Genomic DNA, 22723 nt, shown 5'->3' with positions numbered 1-22723 from the left:
AAAAAGTAATAGATAACATTTTGGCACTTAGTATGTGTCAGGTTCTAAGAGCTTTCCACATACTGATTCCTTTCATTCTCATAACCACATTATGAGGTGGGTATAATTTATTATTCCCATTTACAGACAATAAAACTAAAGTACAGAGAAGCTAAGTAACTTGCCTAAGGTTACCTTGCTAATGAATTCGAATTCAAGCCAGGACAGGAAGTCTAGGTTCAGAATCCACACATTTAACCACTGCACTATGTAGTACAATCACAATTGATCCAATTGAAACTTGGTTATCTTCCAACTTCACCTCTTCTAAACTTGGCTAAGAAGCAGACAGTATCAAAAATGAGGGCTGGAGAACCAAATTATGGAAGACTCCCTTACGGCCCTCATTCAGAGTTACTTTTACCTATATTGAAGTCAAACAAGTTTTTTTTTTTTTTTGTGGTATGTGGGCCTCTCACTGTTGTGGCCTCTCCCATTGCGGAGCACAGGCTCCGGACGCACAGGCCCAGTGGCCATGGCTCACGGGCCCAGCCGTTCTGTGGCATGTGGGATCTTCCCGGACCGGGGCACGAACCCACGTCCCCTGCATCGGCAGGCGGACCCTCAACCACTGCGCCACCAGGGAAGCCCAAAGTCAAACAAGCTTTTTACTGGTTATTAGACCTCCAGAATATTAGAAGTAGCAAATCAAAGAGGGGGGAAGATAATAATGATTGCAGGCACTGTTTACCTTCTGAAGGCGGAATTTAGTGACTCCAGTTGGAAACTATTCCACAAAATGATCAGGGTTGAAATGTTTCTAACTACTAAGACTACACTACTTTCATAGTGTGAGCATTCTAGAAATGCATATATCTAATAATTACATTAAGCTTACCTACTCTATCAAATTTGGTACTTACAATTAGATTCATTTTTCAAATCTAATTTTCTTTTCCAGCTTGGCTGGTCCATTGGTCCTAAACATTTGATAAAACATTTACAGACAGTTCAACAAAATACCGTTTATACTTGTGCGACTCCTTTACAGGTAGGCCTTATAGTAATTTGGGGCTGATGCATGGTCTTTGGGTGGAGGTGTTAGTTTTATGTTGTGTACTTGAATTGGCTTCATTCCTCCCTTCATGTCCTTTTTGAGCAGGGCTTCTAGTATACTTTGGAAATTTAGGAGCAAACACAAACTCATTGCTATCAAGAATAGTTTTGTTTTTAATACATGATGTTTTAACTTTAAACACTCATACATTGCTGGTGGGATTACAAAGTACTGCAAACTCTCTGGAGGACAGTGACAGCCCCAAGCAAAATTAGAGATATATGTGCTCTGTGAAGCAGCAATGTATCCTCTGGGAATTTACCTTTTAGCTATTATCTGCACACTTAAGCTCTATGTATATGACCATTCATTGAGGAAGATAGGGGATAGTCCATCTATAGACAATTGGTTAAATAAACTATCGTCTGTCTAAACGTGTAAATGTTATATGACTGTTATTAGTTTCCTATTTCTTGGTGCCGAATTACCACAAACTTAGTGGCTTAAAACAACACAAATTTTTTATCTTACAGTTCTGGAGGTCAGAAGTCCAAAAGGGTCTTATGGGGCTAAAAGCAAGGTGTTGGCCTTGCTGCATTCCCTCTAGAGGCTTTAAGGGAGAATCTGCTCCTTGTCTTTTGCAGCTTCTTGGGGCTGCTCACATTCCTTGGCTTGTGGCTACATCACTGCAACCTCTGCCTCTGTCAATACAAGTCCCTCTGTGACACTAACTCTCTTGCCACCTTCTTTCCCTTATAAGGGTGCTTGTGATTACATTAGGCCCACAGATAATCCAAGATAACCTCTCCATCTCAAGATCTTAACTTAAATCACATTTGCAAAGTTAATTTTACCATGCAAGGTGACATATTTACAGATTCTGGATTTTAAGACATGGACATCTTTGGGGACCATTACTGTATCACCATGGCTGTTTAAAAGTGAAAAGAAAAGAAAGGAAAGGGAAAGAAAGAAAGAAAAAAAAAACGAATGAGGAAGCTCTATAATTACTGACATGGAAAGATTTCCAGGATATATTATAAAGTAAAAAAAGCAAGATACAGAGCAGTATATATTTATGCTATATTCTGTATAAGAAAGGGGGGAAACGATTTGCTTCTATTTTCTTAAAGGATCTCTGGAAGAATCCGTAAGAAACTAGTAAACGTGGCTATTTGTAGCGGTAAGGGGGGAATAGATGAAATTAGTAGATAGGGTCAGGGGTGGGTTGCAAGACTTTTTATATTTTCTATTTTTTTAATATCTGTAAAACAGGGATCTGTGTACTATTACTTTGTGAATAATCAGAACACTGAGAAAAAATTAATTTTTTTGGAAGGCAGTTAAAAGGTCAAAACAGTAAAATATGTTGGCTACAATAAACTTTTTTCCTCCCGTCAAAAATACCTACTAAAGGAGAAAAAAAATCCTAATTTAAAATTCTTTTTCCAGTGACTCTCTGAAGTGATATATGATGATAAAGCCTAGTCGGACATTGGTTTTATTATATTTTAAACATATTTCATCCTCTCAAAGTAGATCCATTCACCTATTCAGTAAATATTTACTGAGCATTAGAGATACAGCAGTCAAAAATTCCTGCCCTTCTGGAGCTAACAGCCTTGTGGGGGAGTGCAGATCAAAAACAAGTAAATGTCCTAATAACATAATATGTCAGATGTTGGTAGAAGAAATGGAGAAAAATAAAATACAGATGAAGAAGAATATAAAATGCTAATGGGGAAAATACACAATGTTAAAAGGAGTAGTCTTTGAAAGCCTCACTGAGAAGGTGACATCTGAGCTGAGAACTGAAGGAGGTTAAGTAGTCACATGATTAACTAGAGAAGAGCCTTACAGACTGAGAAAACCAGTACAAGGCCCTAGGGCCGGCAGTTTCTACCAGTGAAAAGCACAAAGGCTGGGACGGGATGATCAAGGGAGAAGAATAGGAGGGAATAAATCAGAGAGGTAGCTGGGAGCCAGATAGAGTAGGGATATGTTTGTCACCGTAAATCCTGGGTGAGATAGGAAGCCACTGGAGAGTTTTGAGCACAGGAGTGACATGATCTAACTTGTGTTATCAAAGGGACTCTAGCCGCTTTGTTGAGTTAGCAGACTATTGAAATGATCCAGGAGAGAGACAGCAATGGACTGAACCCATATGGGGATGGTAGGAGTGGTAGGTAGTGGTTGGGTTCTGCATATACTTTGAAGGTAGAGCTGACAGTATTGGCCAGTGGATCACATGTGGGGTGTGAGACGAGAGGAGTCCAGTATAATTTTATGGTGAGGACAGATGTTTATGTCTCCTGGGCTTTGAATTTTCTAGGCAATATCTCTTACTATAGGGAATAATAAGTTACTGAGGAAAAGAAAGATTCATCTAAGAACCTAGAACATGTTTTTCTGAACTATCTTATTCTCCATTTCAGCTAAGTGCTTGTTTTTTTCCCATGCCCTCAGACAACCATGTTTGGAAACTGGAAACATAGATTCCAATGGTGAACCACAGATTCTGAGGCTGAAGCAACTGATCCTTATTTATCCAAGATTTTTTTTTAGTTCTGGGGAGTTATTATTATTGCTCTTTTCCGGTTGAATGTTGTTGACATGCAGTCTTCTCTGTGATTTTGCCCTTCTCCATCTCAGTGTCTTCTCTTGCCATGCTATCTCTCTTGCTACCCTTCAACCACACCAGACTTCTCAGTTCTTCCAGCAGAACAAATAATATCCTGATCTTTTTATCTGTTTGTTTTCTTTCTCATTCCTCTCACATGTCCCTGCCAATACACACTAATTGGAATCTCCATAAAGGCAAGGACCATGTTTATCTTGTTTATCATTATATTCCCAGTATTTATCACAATGCCAAGTTTAACATAGATACTCAACATATATTGACTGAGTAAATGAATTTATCCTTTAGTTCTTGCTGTCTCTTGGTTCTGATCAATTTCCTTAAAATTTGGCAATTTTGTTCTGCCCCTCTGTCTCTTAACTGTCCCGGGTTCTTGATTATTTGTTTGGATCTCCTTGTTTGCTCTGAGAACCAGTATTTCTAAGTTCACCTACCAAATTTCTGCCCTCCTTCTTGTACACATCCTTGTTTTCTATGCATGCCCTGATTTGGACTTCTTTATCTGTTCCTGACCTGTTGCCTTCTAAGACACCTGCCTGATCTAAACAACACAGGCTTTTTTGTTTGGCCTTTCTCTTCTGACTTTCCTGAAGAATGGTAGAGAAGTAACTCCACATGCCCCAGAAACTCATTTCTAACCCCTGTGGGACTTAGACCTCCTTCCTGGGATGTGAATGATTAGAGCAGGTATGTGCACACTTACGAGGAATGACACAGTGGGTCAACTTTCATTTACGCTACCTCGTCCTGCAAGGTAATGGGGAAATGCTGGCTGGTTCATCATTTCTCTGGTCATCTTTCAGACTTAGATCTAGCAAGTAACTCTAAAGCTAACCTCAATAGAAAACAACAATGTCTTTTCATTGCCAAGTAAGCCATCTTTATACACTACAGTCAGCCCTCCCTATCCATGGGTTCTATATCCATGGATTCAACCAAAGACTGTGGATCCACAGTTGGTTGAAATTCACAGATGCAGAACCCGGGGATACAGAGAGCTGAGTGTATTATGGATACTTGAGCATCCATGGATTTTGGTATCTGCAGGAATCCTGGAACCAATCCCCCGTGAATACGAAGGGACAACTGTACCTCTGTTTCAGTTTGGATATTCATGGTTCATTCTCAGCTCTTCACATTAGATTTAATCACTTCCATGTAACTGATTCCTCCATTAATCTGTAGAAATTCACATAGGTTCACAGGAATTCAACTGTAATTCCCTGAATGACTTTTTGCCAACAATCTTTATTTATTATACCAATAAATTCTGCAGTAAATAACATTACCATATTTCCTTTCCACATTTTTCAATCTTAATATACAGGAAGCTTTGGCTCAAGCTCTTTGGATTGACATCAAGCGCATGGATGACCCAGAATGCTACTTTAATTCTTTGCCAAAAGAGTTAGAAGTGAAAAGAAATCGCATGGTACATTTACTTGAAAGTGTTGGCCTAAAACCCATAGTTCCTGATGGGGGATACTTCATCATTGCTGATGTGTCTTTGCTAGGTTTGTAAAGGTTTTTATTATTTCAAACATACAGAAACTTAAGAGTGAAATTATATCAGAATTATGAAGAAAAGAGTGGTGTCAAAGCCATATCAGCATTTCATTTATGGAAAAATGGATTTCCACAGTGTCAGTCATCTACAGTCATCTTGATGATTAGGTTCTTAACCTTAAATATGACTGTTGTTACATGGTTTGGAGTCGTTTGTTCTAGATATTCTATTAAGCATAGAATTTGCTGTCATCTTGTTCTGGTATGTAATTTAAAACACAGGTACATGAAATAATATATGTTCCTTGTGTTCCTTTTAGTAAAATTTTAGTTTCCTTTTTACTTAAAAAAATATGATTTCTGGAATATTGATGCTATTGAGGAATACTTGTCATTTTAGAGTATACTGAAATGAAGTTAAGAGGGAACGTAACATTTATTGAAGGTCTACTACATGCCAAGCACTTTCAGACACTCTTTTGGAAAAAAGCATTGTTTGCTCCATTTTTAAGGTCATGAAGACTTAGAAAATATTAAATAACTTGCCTGAGGTCAGACAGCTAGATTCCAAATAGTTCTGTCTCCAAAAAGCAATGGCCTTTATATTACCTGAAGCTGTTATATGTAATTCTGACATGCCACACAAATCTAAAGTTAGAAGCATGATAATGTTTTATGTATAACATCTTTCTTCCCCCAAATTCTAGTGTTAGTCATAGTAAATTTAAGAGCATAATTTATTTTGACAGAAATTATATAAATTACAGCCATTCTTAACAGTTTTAAATATTTTAAGGTTTTATTATAATGAAGTGATATGCCACCAAACTTGAAAAGTCTTTTAAATATACCAAATTTTATAAAGCTAGAAACTTTCAATTTTATAACAAAACAGTGATTGTTATTTCCTCATTTGTCGTGAGAGAAGCAGAGGCCATGGTGACCAGAGGTTCTTGTTCTGCTGTTGCCGGAGAGCTATATTTGTCAGGCTCCCAAGCTCCATTCTTATATAAAACCCTTTATAATGTTCTATATTCTAAGATTTGGAAATCACCTTCCCTGTACTGGGCCTAAATGTGCAGCTTATTTCATGCAATGATAAAAAGAAATAGCAGTTTTCGTCTGTTTAGGAGAAAATTATTTTATCGGCTTCCAACAAGAATTTGAGTTAATTCATATTTAAAGTCTCCTATGCAATAATATGTAAGTAGAAATATTCATATATCAATGTAACATGGAGTGGGAGAAGCAAATAGTTTAGTCACCTAGGTTCATATGGTAGTTGATCCTAGAATAATTCAGGGTTAGTGGTGCCAGCTCTCTGTACAGTTGAAAATCCGTGTATAACTTATAGTTGGTCTTCCATATCTGAGGGCCCTCTGTACATGCAGTCCCTCCTTATCCAAGGTTCTACATAAGTGTAGAACCAACTCTGGATTGTATAGTACCATGATATTTACTATTGAAAAAAAAATCTGTGTATAAGTGGATTTATGCAGTTCAAACCTGTGTTGTTCAAGGGTCAGCTGTATTGTAATTAGCATTAACTTGAGTCCAAACTTCATGGCAGCAAAGGCAAATAGAAAAATGGAATTAGTTACATAATTCTTGGGTAAAAGTAAACTTAACAGCTTTTTAGATAAGAATAAGTCTTTTCTAGAACCAAACTAAAAGGCACTTAGCACATTTTGACGTTAAACATCAAAAGGACAGTAATGCAACCTTTGCTTGCATTAAGCTCTTAAACAGTTTCTCATTCTATCCTTAGTTGATCCAGCCTGCATGTAATACTGATTTAGGTCCTAGATCTTGAACTAGTGTGGTTGTAATAGGAGCAGAAAGGATTTGGGCTAGAAAACCTTTAATGATGATGGGGAAAAAAGATGTATGTTATTTATGGTCCTCCTTCACCTGTGTGAGAAAAATGTTAGTATCTATAGGACCCTGCTACATATGAAGATGAAGTTCATTTTATTTTACTCTTTCATCTTCTCAGATTGATTTGAGTGTAGAAATTCTTCCATATACTAGAGGTTGGTCCCACAATTTGCTAAAGACAGAAGCAAGAAACAACACTTTCACTTGATGGTAACTTAAAAATAAAAATGAGCCATAAAATTCATGGACATGGTAATTCTCTTTAAAACTATAGCAATGGCTAACTGGTTAATATTTTTTGAGCATTTATGATCTAGTAGGTATTATGCTAAGAGCTTTACAAATATCACAATTCTCACAAAAGCCCTATGAGATTGGTGCTATTATATCCCCATTGATAGTTGAGAAAGATGAGATAGAAAATCAAGAAATTTACTGAAGTTAATCAACTAATAAGTAGCAGAGCTGGGCTCTGAATCCAGAGATGCATGTCCTAACCAGTGAACTTATCTTTTTTCTGCTATACTAGGCAACTTTCCTGACAGGTAAGTATCATCCTAGAACTAAAAAGGGAAACATTTGATTAGAAGACAAGATTACAAATAAGAAGATTATTACAGTAGTTCTAGTGAGATAAGGTCCAAAATTAGGGAGGAGATAGTGTGAATGCAACAACCTATTTTGATTCTCATAGGTTACTTAAATAAGCTAGTGCTATTATAATATGGTTCAAATTCCTACCTTCAATAAAGAAATATTTTATTTAGTTTTTTTGAGAATCTCTGACTCAAGCATTCAAAAGAAGTAGATTCCAACTTTCTCCTAACTATAGTCTTTAGAATTGTATTTATTCCCTTATTTTTCTTTGAGCACCATGGCAATAAATTTCTCTTTTCTAAGCGTTACAAGAATGAGTAGTTGTCATACTGAGTGAAGTAAGTCAGACAGAGAAAGACAAATATATGATATCGCTCATATGTGGATTCTAAAGAATGGTACAAATGAACTTATTTACAAAGAGAAATAGAGTCACAGATGTAGAAAACAAACGTACGGTTACCAAGGGGGAAAGCAGACGTGGAGGTGGGGGAGGATAAGTTGGAAGAATTGGGATTGACATATACACACTACTATATATAAAATAGATAACTAATAAGGACCTGTTGTATAGCACAGGGAACTCTTCTCAATATTCCATAATGACCTATATGGGAAAAGAACCTAAAAAAGAGTGGATATATGTATACATATAACTGATTCACTTTGCTATACAGCAGAAAGTAATACAACATTGTAAATCAAGTATACCCCAATAAAAATTTTTTTAAAAAAAGAATAAATGAGTAGTACAGCCTGTGTCAATTACAGTTAGTAAGTACCCTCCTGTTCTTTCTTCTACTGCTGTAATCACTCCTTTCTCCAGGTTACCTTTGAGTATGCTACTATTGTGTACTTGTCACTTGGAGTTTTCACGTAATTTACAGTTAGACTCTATTTTAAGTTGTCATTTTGTTAGAGCCAAATCTGAATTAGACACACATACATACTTATGACTTGAAATAGTAATTTAACTTCTTCATTTGTAAAATGAGGATTGTTGCTTCTATCAGAATTGTAGGACAAATAAATGAGAGAATCATGTAACATGCTTAACAAATAGTAATAAATGGTAGAGTATTATTAGCATTATTATATGGAAATTTTACATTCTTAAAGCACAGGAGAAAACTGAAATACAATCATTAAGGAAAACCATATTAAGTCAGTTAAAAAAAATACAGGTGAAACTTTCTTCAATGTCAAGGTTTTTACACTGTTAATTTGAAGGGACCCAGGAGTATTTAGTGAATAAAAGAAAAAAGGTAAAGGTAACTGCCTCAATTTATTTTGAGTAATAAATTGTAAAATTTCATTGATTACAGTAGCCATCAATGTTTGTTGCTTTGGGGCATTCAAAAAGATCTTGAGTACAAGTCAATAAAATCGAAACAATATGAAATATAGATTGCTGAATCTGAATGCCAGAGAAATATCTTGCCCAGACCTTAAAGCAAGATTGGAACAAGAGATAAGTATAAGAATACATATTTGAAGTTTTTCATCAAATTTAAAAGAAAATTTTTTTAAGCATAATGTTTGGAAGAGGAAACAATAAAGATATCACTTGGGAGAACTACATAGGCATTTTCCCTTCATAAATAATGAATAATATTAACTTATTCATTCTACAAATATGCTTTTCATTACTTATATGCTAGACTCTGACCTAGGAGATGGGGATAGTGATAGATTGCAATACCCCCGTGGAGCTTACAATTTAATAATGAATTACCATTTGGAGACATAATTATTACAGATGAGTACTCTAAATTTAGGTGTTATTTCCTTAATAATGATCATAGAGGCTTATATTATTTTTAAACGGAAAGGCAACACTCTTCTTTGTCCTTCCCTTTTCCTACTCTCTTCCAATGCTAAAAGCTATATACACAAGCATGATCAATCAGATGTATATGTGAGTACTGCCTTAGAGTATCAGTAAAGCTTCTCTGTGAATTCCTTACTTCCCACCACACCATGCAGTATGAATCCAGCATGAGAACATTTTGAGAGAAAATTTTGAATCTTGATAGACAGATGAAATACACATTGCCTCAGATGTAATACATAGGCCATCCAATTTTTATTGTTGTTTTAGATACAGACCTTTCTGAGATGAAGAACAGCAATGAACCTTATGACTATAAATTTGTAAAATGGATGACTAAAAATAAGGTAATGTTTATTGGCCTTTGCAATATTGTGCTAAATGTTATAATTTATGAAGGAAACCTGCTGACATGCTTTGAAAACTGTTAACTGTAGTTTTGTTACATGATATTCTACTCATAGCTATTTGGAAGATTTTATTTTATTTTATTTTATTTTTGGCTGCGCTGCATGGCTTACGGGATCTTAGTTCCCTAACTAGGGATTGAACCTGGGCACTTGGCAGTGAAAGTGTGGAGTCCTAACCACTGGACCACTAGGGAATTCCCTGGAGGATTTTTAAAACATTTTTCTTTTGGAAATTATTGTGAATATTTAGAAATATCTATTTGTTTTTAATGTTTATGCTCCAAAAATTAATATTTAAAGTGTAAGTAGTTTTCCTGTTTTTCCTATTTTATATTCCTATTTGTTTTTCAGAAATTGTCAGCCATCCCAGTTTCAGCATTCTGTAATGCAGAGACCAAATTACAGTTTGAGAAATTTGTGCGATTTTGCTTCATTAAAGTAAGTTCCCTATTCTACTCAAAAACACATTTATAATGTCCTTCCTTCTGATTTATAAATCACCATTTTTTTTCTGTTGCTAGACATGATGTACTCATATGCAGTTTTTAATTTGTGGCTTGCTGCCATAAAATTAATCTACCAGAACAAAACTCAGCACTTTTTGAAGTTGAACTTACTGGATTACAATGTAATCAGACTCCTTACCTGTAACATTACAATGTCCAGCATGCAACCAAACATCAATACACATGTGAAGACACAAGAAAATGTGACCCTTAATGAAAAGAAATGTGACTTCTATGCAGTCAATAGAAATAGATCTTAAGGTGACCCAGATGTAGGAATTATCAGACAAGGACTTTAAAGCAGATATTATAAATGTGTTCAAGAAATTAAAGGAAAATATGGTCATAATGAGTGGCTAGATTAATTAATTTTAAATTCTTAAAAAAGAACCAAATGGAACTTTAAGAATTTTAAAAAGTAACATCTGGGGCTTCCCTGGTGGCGCAGTGGTTGAGAGTCTGCCTGCTAGTGCAGGGGACACGGGTTCGAGCCCTGGTCTGGGAGGATCCCACGTGCTGCGGAGCAGCTGGGCCCGTGAGCCACAACTACTGAGTGTCTGAAGCCTGTGCTCCACAGCGGGAGAGGCCGTGATAGTGGGAGGCCTGCACACCGCGATGAAGAGCGACCCCCGCTTGCCGCAACTGGGGAAAGCCCTCGCACAGAAACGAAGACCCAACACAACAAAAATAAATAAATTAATTAATAAACTCCTACCCCCAACATCTTAAAAAAAAAGTAATATCTGATATGAAAAATATATGGGGCTAAACACAGAGGATCGAGGTTGTGAAAAAAAAATGGGTCCACCTGAATACAGATCCACAGAAATCATCCAATCAGAAAAAAAGAGGGAAAAATTATTTTTGAAAAATAAGGAGAGTCTCAGATCTATGAGTCAGTGTCAAGTAATAATATACATGTAACTGGAGTATCAAAAAAAGAGAGAGAGAATGTGGCAGAAAAAATATTTTAAGAAATAATGACCAAATTTTCCCCATATTTGGTGAAAAGCCACTTAGAGATCTAAAAATTCAGTGAGCCACACAGGATACAAATAAAAATCACATCTTGACACATCATAATCAAACTGCTGAAAACCAAAGATAATGATAAGATCTTGAAAGCAGCTGGAGAAAAACTATACCTCACATGCATGGGAGCAAAGGTACAAATGTTAACTAACTTCTTATCAGAAACAGCGGAGACCAGATTACAATGAAATGACACCTTTAAAGTGCTGAAATAAAAAATATGTCAGCCTAGAATTCTGTATCCAGGAAAATATCCTTTAAAACTGAAAACAGTATACATCCCTAGTAAATGAAAGCTAAGAGAATTCAGTACCATCAGATCTGTGCTAAAAATAATCTGAATGTATTATTGCTATTTTTAACAATTTAGTGATAAGATGTTATCACTACTGAAAACAATCTTATGAAGATTAAGGCACTCTCTATACCTGCACACTCATGTATAAGTCTAGACAGAATGATGTAAACACTGTTTTCAACTTTTAGACCCATCCTATAGACAAACTATGGGAGACTTATCCAGAATAGAATATAAATCTTACCAGCATAACAATGTCAACATTTAATTGTCTGAAATGTAGAAGAAAGGGTAAGGCCATTAACACTCGCATCTTATAGTGGATCTAGAAACAGAGGTATATTATTTGAAGTTATAAACAGAACTAACAGAAGAAAAAAGTAGCATAAGACTTCCAGTTTTAGAATGGTAAACACGGCCCTTCCCCATTCTCTTCTTGGAAATTATTAAGGAAACAACTAGGAGAGTGGAAAACAAATTCACAAATCCCCCAGGAAGTGAGAAAGAGTTGCCAAATCAGTGAAGGTAATGGTAGAGGGAAGACACGAAGAAAGCCTTCTGCTTCTACATCTTCAGATTATAGACAGAGCCAACAGGTAGCCTACTCAATATCCAGAACAGCAGGAACAGTAAATGCACTGGTAGTGGGAACTTCTCCAGACCCATTTGGCCCCATGGAAGAGGCAGAGTAGAAACATACAGTCATGTCATCTAGCACCTGTGCAAACCAGGTGGAAAGAAAGGGCTGTATAGATTTGCTCTTCACCTCTGTCAGTTTTGCTAAAGCTGTGTTGAGGCAGTGTGGATACGTTAAATTGGAGGGAGCCAATTAAATTAGTTGGAAAGAAAGAAAGTCTAAAAGAACTCCCTCTCTCTGAACTCTATATTAATCATATTTAACCTTGTGAGCCAGAGATAATTTCTACTCCCTTCTAGTGGTTCCCTGGATCTTCCTTTATACAAACCTGCAAATACGTCTTCAGATCATAGACAGAGCCAGCAGGTAGCTTACTCATTACCCAGAACAATAGGAGCCGTACGTAGGTGTGCTGGCAGTGGGAGCTTACAAAGAGAATTCAATCAAAGATGAGTAATTAAAAGGAACCAGCTATGAATCTAAAAAGATACTATAAGGGGAAAAGGAGAAAGGTACAGTGAAAAACAATATCAGGCAGAGAATATTCAACCAAAAAAAGAAAAAAATGTTTACATAGAGCAAACCAAAAGTGTGATATTTCAAATTCAAAACATGTAAAACGAATTACAGCAGAGATTTTTAAAAGTTCAGGGAAGATAGAGTAAGATAATGTAAGAAGATGAAATGGCAGCTGTCAGAGCTCAGGTAAGAAATTGAAGGAAAAAAAATAAGCTATTGGTAATTGTAGTGACATTGGAAACAGCACAGAGAACACTAAATACTTCTGTAAGCACACTGAGGATTGAGAAGAGTGAGCAAAAAGAAGTAGAAAGGAACAAAGAATTTTTGTTTTGGCCGCACCATGTGGCTTGTGGGATCTTAATTCCCCAACCAGGGATTGAATCCGGGCCATGGCAGTGAAAGCGCAGTCTTAACCACTGGACCACCAGGGAACTCCCAGGAACAAAGAATTTTAAAATGTTAGAAAAATTACAGACGTGGAAGACAAATGAAATACCTAGAGTTCCTGGAGGGGGTGGTGAGGGGAGCCAGACCAATGGAACTGGGAAAGAATTGTATAGCTTTAGTTTGAGAATGCTTTCCATTGAAAACAAACAAATAAATCTAAAAATGGGAAGGGAATGGCTTGTCTCAGGGAACATTGTCACAGAATAACACTGAGATATGCCTTGTTTTAATCTATTGGACTTTATAAATGATCCGTTGGCATCTAGACAAGATGATCAAGACCTCCATGGAGACAGGAGAGGAGGATCAGCGTGGACTCACCTCCTTTGCATCAGCATTCAATATTGGAAGATAGTGGGGCAACACCAAGAAGTCCCTATAGGGAAAGCTGACACACCTCATCCAACCTCTTGGAAAAGCGAAAAATAAAAGGGTGGTAAAACGTGCCAAGAAAGTGGAAATTGAAAGAAAGCAGGTTGAATTTAGGGCAAAACAAACCAAAAGCAGCAGCACTTTACAATGATTATGGCTAAAGTCCTCAGTGGTTGTCAAATATATGAAAGGATGCTATACCTCACTCATAATAAGAGAAAAGAAAATAAAACTGCAGTGAAATTTTATTTTTTCTGATAATTTGGAAACAACCAAAACAACTGAAAAGTTTCATAAGCTACTCTCATGCATTGATTGAGAGTACGAGTATAATGTGTAAAATCTCTGCAGTGGTTAGTATGAAAATGTATCATCCGAATATAAATGCACATATCTTCTGACCCAGCAGTTCTGCTTATAGGATTTTTTCCTGTGGATTTACTTGTACTTTGAATGTCTTGTGTTCGAGGATTTTCAGTGAAACACTGTTTATAATATCAAAGGATTATAAACAAAATATTCACCAATGAAGGCTGTTTGAATAAATTATGTTACATTCACATCCATAAAAGTGTGAAGCAGCTCCATGGAGTGATAGAGCATAAGCTAAAAGCAAGGAGCAGACCAGTTTGTGAGGAATACTATCATCTATATAAAAAGAAAAAGGGAGGGAGGGAGATAGAAGCTTTTAAGTGCCTAGACTGTCCCTGGGAGGAGACGTAATAAAATCCCAGCGTTGCCTCTGGGGAGAACTGAGTGGTTGAGGGAGATGGGTGGGAGGCTGGGTTACTTTAAAAATATATTTTGAAATATTCTTAGTAAATAAGTTTGAAGAACTGTTTTTCCAAAGAATTTTATGTAAGTTCCTAACTTAATTATTGATGCCTCTATCACTCCCAAATGCCTTATTATGTATTCCCCATTATACAACATTCTTCTACAGTATAACCATCAAAATCATGAACTTAACATTGCTGTATCATTCTATCTAATCTCAGATCCAGTTCAAGTTTCACTAATTGCCCCAATAATGTCCTTTTTTTTTTATTTTTTTATTTTTATTTTGTGGTATGTGGGCCTCTCACTGCTGTGGCCTCTCCCGCTGTGGAGCACAGGCTCCGGACGCGCAGGCTCAGCGGCCATGGCTCACGGGCCCAGCCGCTCCACGGCATGCGGGATCTTCCCGGACCGGGGCACAAACCCGTGTCCCCTGCATGGGCAGGCAGACTCTCAACCACTGCGCCACCAGGGAAGCCCCCAATAATGTCCTTTTTATAACAAACAACCAAGTAAATAAATCCAGGCCATAATCATGTCAGTCAGACAGACATCAGTCAGTCAGTCCAGGCCAGAATTGTGCACTGTATTTAGCTGTCATGTCTCCTTCAAGCTAGAATGGTTCCTCAGTTTTCCTTGACTTTCATGACCTTGATACTTCTGAAAATTGTTGACCAATTATTTTGAAGAAGGTCCCTCAACATTTGTTTGACATTTACTCGTGAATAGACTCAGATTATGCACCTTTGGCGGGAAACCGTGGAAGTGATGCTTTATTCACTGTCTTGCATCCTATCAGCACATGATTTTAGTTTTTCCTACTGCTTGTAATGTTAAATTTAATTACTTTATTGAGGTGGTGTCTGCCAGCCTTCTCTACTGTAAAGTTTCACTTTTTCCCTTGATAAATAATGAATGTTTTGTGGTGAGGTACTTTGAAACTATGAAAATATTCCATCTCTCATCAAGCAATTTATTTATCTATTCATTCATATATGTAAGGACTCATGGATTCCTGTTTCATTCAGTGGGTTATAATTTATCATTATTATTCCTTATTTTGATGCTCAAATTTCCCCAGATTTGGCCATTAGCAGCCCCTTTAAGCTGGCCTCTGTTTCCTTTGACATGTCCCCATCATTTTTTGAGCATTTCCTTACTTTCTGGCATAGCAGGATGCACCAGGTTCATTTTGTCATTATCTAGCCCAACTTGGAATCACCTTTTAGTGGAGAATGGTATTAAGAAACCAAGATCTGGGCATTAGGAGTGCTCATTGCTGTTGGGGTATTAGTATTCCCAGGCCCTCCCAGGGGACAGACGTAGGGAATATGTAAATGTATATACATACATTCTATGTCTGTGTCTATTCTACTTATTTCTATGTCTATCTAAATATATTGAAGCCACCACAGAGTTTATTCTAGCTTTCTCCCTATCCATATTTGTCCCTCCCTTCTTTGATAGTAAAACACCTGGCTCATCATGTAACCACTTCTTTAATCAGTACTTCTGTATGTGACCAGTCTCCTGTCAGTGCCACTGCCCCTCCACCCAGCACCCCTGACAGGCAGCTTTTACCCTACTCAGGCTTTGACACCTCTACCAGGCTGCTGCCCCTGTCCCCTGTATGGCCACCATCCTCACCTCACCTGAGCTTCAGCACCCTGTGCTGACCTGCTGCTGTCACTCTCCTGTAGAGATACCCTCCTCTAAGTCTCCAAGGCCACCACTGTCACCCACTGCATAGAAGCCCTCCTCTTCCCTTACGGGCTGTGACACTCCATGCCTGTCTGCGTTGGCAGTTACCTGCCTCATCCCCTCCAGGCTCCAAGCTGCTTGGAACCACCCTGCCATACAGAGGCCTTGCTTACTTACCCCCCTCGACTCTGACACCCTGTTCCTGGTCAGTGCCACCACTGCCATCACCACCACATCATGCCACCAACATTGGAAAGTCTACTCACTCCACTCTGGCTGCAGCACCCTGCACCAGGCTGCCAAGGCTCCCCCTGCCCCCATACATGATCTCCTATTTCACTCAGCCCCACGTAATGGCTTTTGGACTAAATCACTCTGCAGAGATGGAACAGAAAGGAAAAGGGGAAGTAGAGAAAGCAGAAGAGGAAGTTTATCCATCAATTTAATGTTTTACCATGTGTAGATACTACCTATTCAAAAAACAAATGCATTTTATCAATACAGTTGACCCTCAAACAGTGTGGGAGTTAGGGGCTTATAACTGTGAGACTTAGATGGGAGGGGGCAGAATAGTGTGAATGAACCAGTTTTTCCTCATTCAGAGCAGAGAATGGTGAACACTGTCTGAAGTTGATAAATAAAAAATTAGAAACACACATTATTTAGATTTTAGTGACAACCACTAGAACTAAAACCAGAAATTGCCATAAATTGTTGTGTTGGGGGATGGTGGGAGTAGTAGGAAGGGGTGGGGAGGGAAGAAGCAGATGATTATTTTTCAATGTAAACTCTTCTGTACTCTTTGACTTTTTTCTGTAATTGTGTATTAATTTATTCCTCCATTCTTGCTCCGCCTGGCAGCCTCTGTGTGTTGGGAGCTAAGGGAGGGATTTTCTTCTGTTGTCTAGAAGCCTCTTTGAAAGAGGTCTGTGATTTTGTATACTTCCTACCCAAATGGACGAAACAGTGAATATGGATCCCATCAGCACATCCTTCAGACTCTCCTCCTGCATCAGTGTTATTTAGGAGTCTGGGTCTTTGGTGCTGCAGGCCACTTGGGCTGCCACAAGTGGTTATGAGTGAGGGTGTTCACACTGACGGACATGGTTTTGGCTGGGATCAGGTTAAACTGTTTTCAGTCTGAGCTGTATATACAGTTTGTCAATCTTTTTTTTTTTTTTTGGTGATGCTCTTTGGCCCTGTACTGGTTAATTTGTAGATTTCTTTGGTGTCAGGAAAGTAGTAATAAAGTGCCCTGAATTGGCAGCCAGCATCACAAAACAGCATAATGTAGTGATTGCTGTGATGCTTCTCTAGCTCCCCTAACATTGAATTCTTGTGAGGTTCATTCACTTTTCTAGCCTGACAGCAATGGGATATAGAATTATAAATAATTGGTTTGTTTGATTTGCTACTGGGCTCCTTCAAGAGCTCGGGACTTGTGTATTTGGCCACCAAGGCAAGGGATGTTGCTGTGTGTTCCTGCTCTGTGTTCCTGCTGAGATTAAGTGGCTTAATATGGGGCAGAGCTTCCAGTGACACAACTCAAGGTGTCCCCCGCCCCTACCCCCACCCCATGAATGCTCTTGGGCTCTGTCTTAGCTGCAGAGGCCAAGGACTGGCTGGAGCCCATCTGGGCCCAGCTCAAGTTATCAGGGGTTGAGAAGCACTAGGTTCCCAAATCACTACATGACTGTTATGGATGGACTGATTTTGGTATATTTTTTATACTTAAATCTTTATTTCATCTTGAATTTATTTTGATATGTAATGATGATTATTTCATTAATTTACAGAAAGACAGTACGCTGGATGCTGCTGAAGAAATCATCAAGGCATGGAGTAGACAGAAGTTTTGATACATGCAAACTGCATTGTTTCTATTAAATGACCTAGTATGGAATTATTTAGTACTGCTACTTGCTGGGTGTTGGAAAAAAAATTTCAGTACAAATGAAATTTAAAGGACTATTTCCATTGTTAATCCCACTCCTGACAATATTCAGGAGATCTGATTTTTTTTTCAGCTGAAATGTATTAAAACACCTTTTAGACCATTTTATGAGTCAGTATAGTGCAGTGGTAAGAACTGTGAGATGCTGGTTGATGCTTAACCTCTCTGCGCTTCAGTTTCCTCATAAAAGGGGAATAAAAATAGCACCTACTTTATATGAAGTTTGTGAGTTGTTGTTTGTGAGGATGAAATGGTCTGATGTATGTAAAGCCTGGCAAACAATAAGCACTCAGCTACTCTTGGCCAGTTTCACTTCTCTGCCATTGCGTGAAAACCCTTAACCAGTTACATCCCCCTCAACTCTGTATCTTTGCTTTGTCTCTACCCACCTGTAGTTCTCTCCCCTTCACTTACTAATGGCTTTGAACTTTGCTCATAGTTTTGCCTCTCTGTTGCAAGTACTGCCATCATCTGGGGTGGCTTCAAGGTCCCCATGGATTACCTAGGCTTTTGGTACTTTGACCTCCTCACCTCTGGTGATACTCACCTCCACTCCACTCTCCACTTCAGCCACCCACTCCCTTGGGCATACCCTAAACCTTTCATCATTTCAGCCTGTTCCATCTTTGAGATAATAAGTTAGTCATTTCACACTGTAACCACCTATTCTTACACTAAGTTTCCCCTTGGCCAATATTTCCCTCTCTCTCCATCTCTCTCTCTCTCTGTCTCTCTCTCTCTCTCTCACTCAGCTCCTCTCAAAATATTACTTTAAACTATCATTTCAAATCTATTCTCTATCCACTATTTCTCAAAAATTGGTCCATGGCCCTCTTACATCAGAATCAACTAGGATCTTTGTTGAAAATAGATTTTGGTCTTCACCCCAGACTTACTGAATAATAATTTCAGAATCTGGCCCTTTCCAGGTGATTCTTATTCCCACTAGAGTTTGAAAATCATTGGTGTAGTCTGTAGAACCTTCTATCAGTCTCTTTGTATCTTCACTCCCTTCCATATCCAGGTTAGATTTCATCATCCATAACTTCAGCCAAGATACTTTGGCTGCCTTGAATAACGTACTCATTGTTCTAGCTCACCTCCCTGGTCAAAATAAATAAATAAATGAATAAATAAACAACAACTCATCCCTGGGGTTGAAGCTCCATGCTTGCAGCTGGGCTGCTGAGCGCTGCTGTAGCAAAATGCACAATTGGGCAGGTTCTAACACCCATGAATGCACGTCACTGACCTTAACTTGACTTAATTCTTCTGTGTTCCCCTAGTGAGCTTTCTGTACATTTTACCACGACAGCAATTCCTAATATTCTTCCATTCTCCATAGTAAAAATATCCAGCCTTCTCCATTCTCCTAATACCTCAAAGCCCACCACTGCCAGTACTATTAAATGACCTAATCTCCTGCTTCTGTGAAAAGCAAAATTTTAAAAAATGAAAAAGTAGGAACCACCAGACCAGCACTCCCAGCTGGGATTCTACCAGTAAGTGAGTCTATGACATCTACATCAGCATCCATCCTTTCTTTATTGCCCCCAGGGCCTGGGGACAGTGGGGAGGATTGGTGGTTAAGCAGATCCAGAAGGAGGCCAGGACCTCAAGAGCCAACTATTGCATAGCAAAACAAATTCCATGTGAAAATTGTGCCTGTCCACTCGTGTGGGGGACTTGATAAAATTTTCACCAGGGTTTAAATCCACTCTTTGCAGCCTTGGACTTGTCCAGTGCTAATCCCACCACCTGTACTCTGGATCCCATGTCTTCTCACATTCTCAGGGACTTGGTTTAGCCTATTCTCTTATATCTTCAGCCTCTACTGGATCCCTTTCTCAACAGTAAGATACTTTCAAATCTCTCCCATCTTAGAAAATCCTTTCCCTGATTCTATCTACAACCCTATTATCTCTTCCTCTTCAGGGCAAAATTCCTTCCTTCCATTTTTTTCTCTCTCCCTCCTGGCCTCCCTCCATGCTTCATTTTTTCCTTTAACAAATATTCATTGAACTCCTAATATGTGCCAGGCACTGTCCTAAGATATTCAGGCACTTAGGATATATCAGTGAACAAATGAACCAAAGATCCCTGCCTTCTAGGGCTCCCCTAGATAGGGGAGAGACAATAGCTAAATCATAAACATAATGAAATATATTGTAAAACTTATACATGGCAATTGTATGAAGAAAAGAAGTAAGGCAGGGTAGAGGTTGGAATGAGAGTTTTAGGGAAGCAAATTGGAATTTTAAACAGTGTGGTCAGGTGGGTCTCATGGAGGGGACATAGAAGCAGACTTAGAAGAAGAGAGGGAGAGAGCCTTGTGACGATCTTAGGGAGGAACATCCCAGGCACAAGGAATAGCCAGTGCAAAGGCTCTATAACTGGAGGGTGTCTTATATTTGATGAATACCAAAGGTCTGCTGTGGCTGGATGGAATAACCAAGGGATGGAGTAGCAGGTATTAGGCCAGAGAAGTAACATAGGACCTCAAGGACTGGAGTAAGGATAATGGTTTCGTGCTAACCTATCTGTACCTTTTTTTTTTTGTTATGTAAAATAATGTTTATTGCAGCATGGTTTATAATTCCTCCAAACTAGGAACAACCAAAAAGACATGAGACTGGGTACGAGCGCCAAATATGTCAGTATTAGCAACTAAAGGGGACTGATGACCTCGCTCTAGATTTTTGAGAAATTTTACTGCGAAATGGAATAACTTGAAAACGTTTTCCTCATTTGATGATTTCACTTTCTCGCACACAAACACACACTCCTCACTTACCCTCAACCCGCTATAGTCTAGATTCCATACCCATTATTGTTCTAAGTTCTCTAATGACCTCCATGTTCTTAGGTTTAAAGGAAACGTCTCAGTTCCATCTGGCTTTACCTCTAGTAAAATACCTGCAGTATTTACCACTGCAGGCCGCTTGGGCCTTCCTAAACCCTAATTTTTTTTTTTTTTTAGATCCTGTGGTGCTGCATGTTCATCAGTTGCCTTTTGTACTCTGCCCTTCTTCCTTCATCTCCTTTGCCTGTTTCTTAGATATTGGTATTTTGTCTTTCTCACTAAATAACTTCATTTACTCGGTATATGCTAGTGACTCCTAAATCTGTAACAGCCTAGTTCTATCTGTTGAATTTCACATCCAGTATCCCATTCGTCATCTCACATAGACATTTTATAGGCAAACCCTATTCAATCTGGGTTCCTTATCTCGGTGAATGGTGCCACCAATCCAGTTGCTCAAGTCAGAAAACCTACAAGTCATTTTTAACTTTTCTCCCCACATCCAAATCCTCTATATAGTACCCTGCCTCTCTTCAATCCATCACTTCTCTCTGCTCCAATTGCCCCCACTCTGGCACCAACCAATGTCATTTCTCAACTAAATTACTAGTCAACTCTTAACAGTTCTCCCTGTCTTGCTCCTTGTAACTTATCCCTGTGGCCCAAACAAGCTTTATAAAATGCAAATGTGATCATGTTACATAGATTAGTTAAGATTATTCCTGTTGCAAGTGACAGAAAGCCTAACCTGTATGGGTTTAAATCAAATAAAAAGGAATTGTCTGCCTCAACATTTTAGGAGTAGCCTAGTTTCAGTTACAGCTTGATCCAAGACTCGTATTGTAATATATCACCAAGCTCCATTTCGTAGTTCTGTCTTCTCTGTGTCAGCTTTATCTCCACGTTGTACCTCCTGGATAGAAACACGGCTACAGCACAGTTTCTGAGCATCATATGGTGACAAATCCAGCAAATCCAGCAAAAGAGGACACTTTCTCCGAAGCTCCAGCAAATGATACATTGTGTCATATTGGCTCATTCCTGAGCTAACCGCTGAGGCCAAGGGGATTGGACATGCTAACTAACTTAGGCCAATCCAAGGTCAACTTCACATGGACTACATTGGTTGAAAGAAGGGACAGAATGACGAAGGGAGGAAATGGATGAGAAAACGTCTTAAGTGACTTAAAATCTTTTACTCTCCATTGCTCTTAACATAAATGAGTTTTGTTGCTGTCGTTTTGGGTTATTTTGGTGTTGGGGTTTTTAGACGATCATTCTCTGATGCAAACCATTTATTTATTTATTTATTTGTTTGTTTATTTATTTATGGATGGCTGCGTTGGGTCTTTGTTGCTGCGCGCAGGCTTTCTCTAGTTGTGTAGAGCGGGGTCTACTCTTTGTTATAGTGTGAGGGCTTCTCATTGTGGTGGCTTCTCTTGTTGTGGAGCACGGGCTCTAGGCACGTGGGCTTCAGAAGTTGTGGAGCACGGGCTTAGTTGCTCTGCGTCATGTGGGATCTTCCCAGACCAGGGCTTGAACCCGTGTCCCCTGCATTGGCAGGCAGATTCTTAACCACTGCGCCACCAGGGAAGTCCCGCAAACCTTTTTTTTTTAACATCATTATTGGAACATAATTGCTTTACAATGGTGTGTTAGTTTCTGCTTTACAACAAAATGAATCAGTTATATATATACATATGTTCCCAAATCTCTTCCCTCTTGCGTCTCCCTCCCTCCCAACCTCCCTATCCCACCCCTCTAGGTGGTCACAA

At 38.5% G+C, this 22723-nt stretch overlaps 1 protein-coding gene across 14 annotated transcripts in view; it reads left to right on the top strand.

The window, feature by feature from the left end:
- Positions 1–18354, top strand: part of KYAT3 (kynurenine aminotransferase 3) — a 54503-nt gene extending 36149 nt beyond the window's left edge. For 13 of the 14 annotated variants that reach the window (XM_060025105.1, XM_060025059.2, XM_060025033.2 and 10 more), the window contains 5 exons: positions 941–1030; positions 5005–5191; positions 9760–9836; positions 10251–10337; positions 17988–18354. In XM_060025105.1, coding sequence (XP_059881088.1) covers positions 941–1030; positions 5005–5191; positions 9760–9836; positions 10251–10337; positions 17988–18050 — 504 coding nt within the window. In that variant the 3' untranslated portion in view covers positions 18051–18354. The remainder of the gene's footprint in view (positions 1–940; positions 1031–5004; positions 5192–9759; positions 9837–10250; positions 10338–17987) is intronic. The other variant, XR_009521214.2, reaches the window with a different exon arrangement.
- Positions 18355–22723: the final 4369 nt, after the last annotated feature.

Source organism: Delphinus delphis, chromosome 1 (assembly GCF_949987515.2).
Source record: "Delphinus delphis chromosome 1, mDelDel1.2, whole genome shotgun sequence".
In the NCBI taxonomy this organism is placed as follows: Eukaryota; Metazoa; Chordata; class Mammalia; order Artiodactyla; family Delphinidae; genus Delphinus; species Delphinus delphis.
The sequence above is the reverse complement of the archived record's forward strand: the minus strand, read 5'-3'. Positions and strand labels throughout refer to the sequence as shown.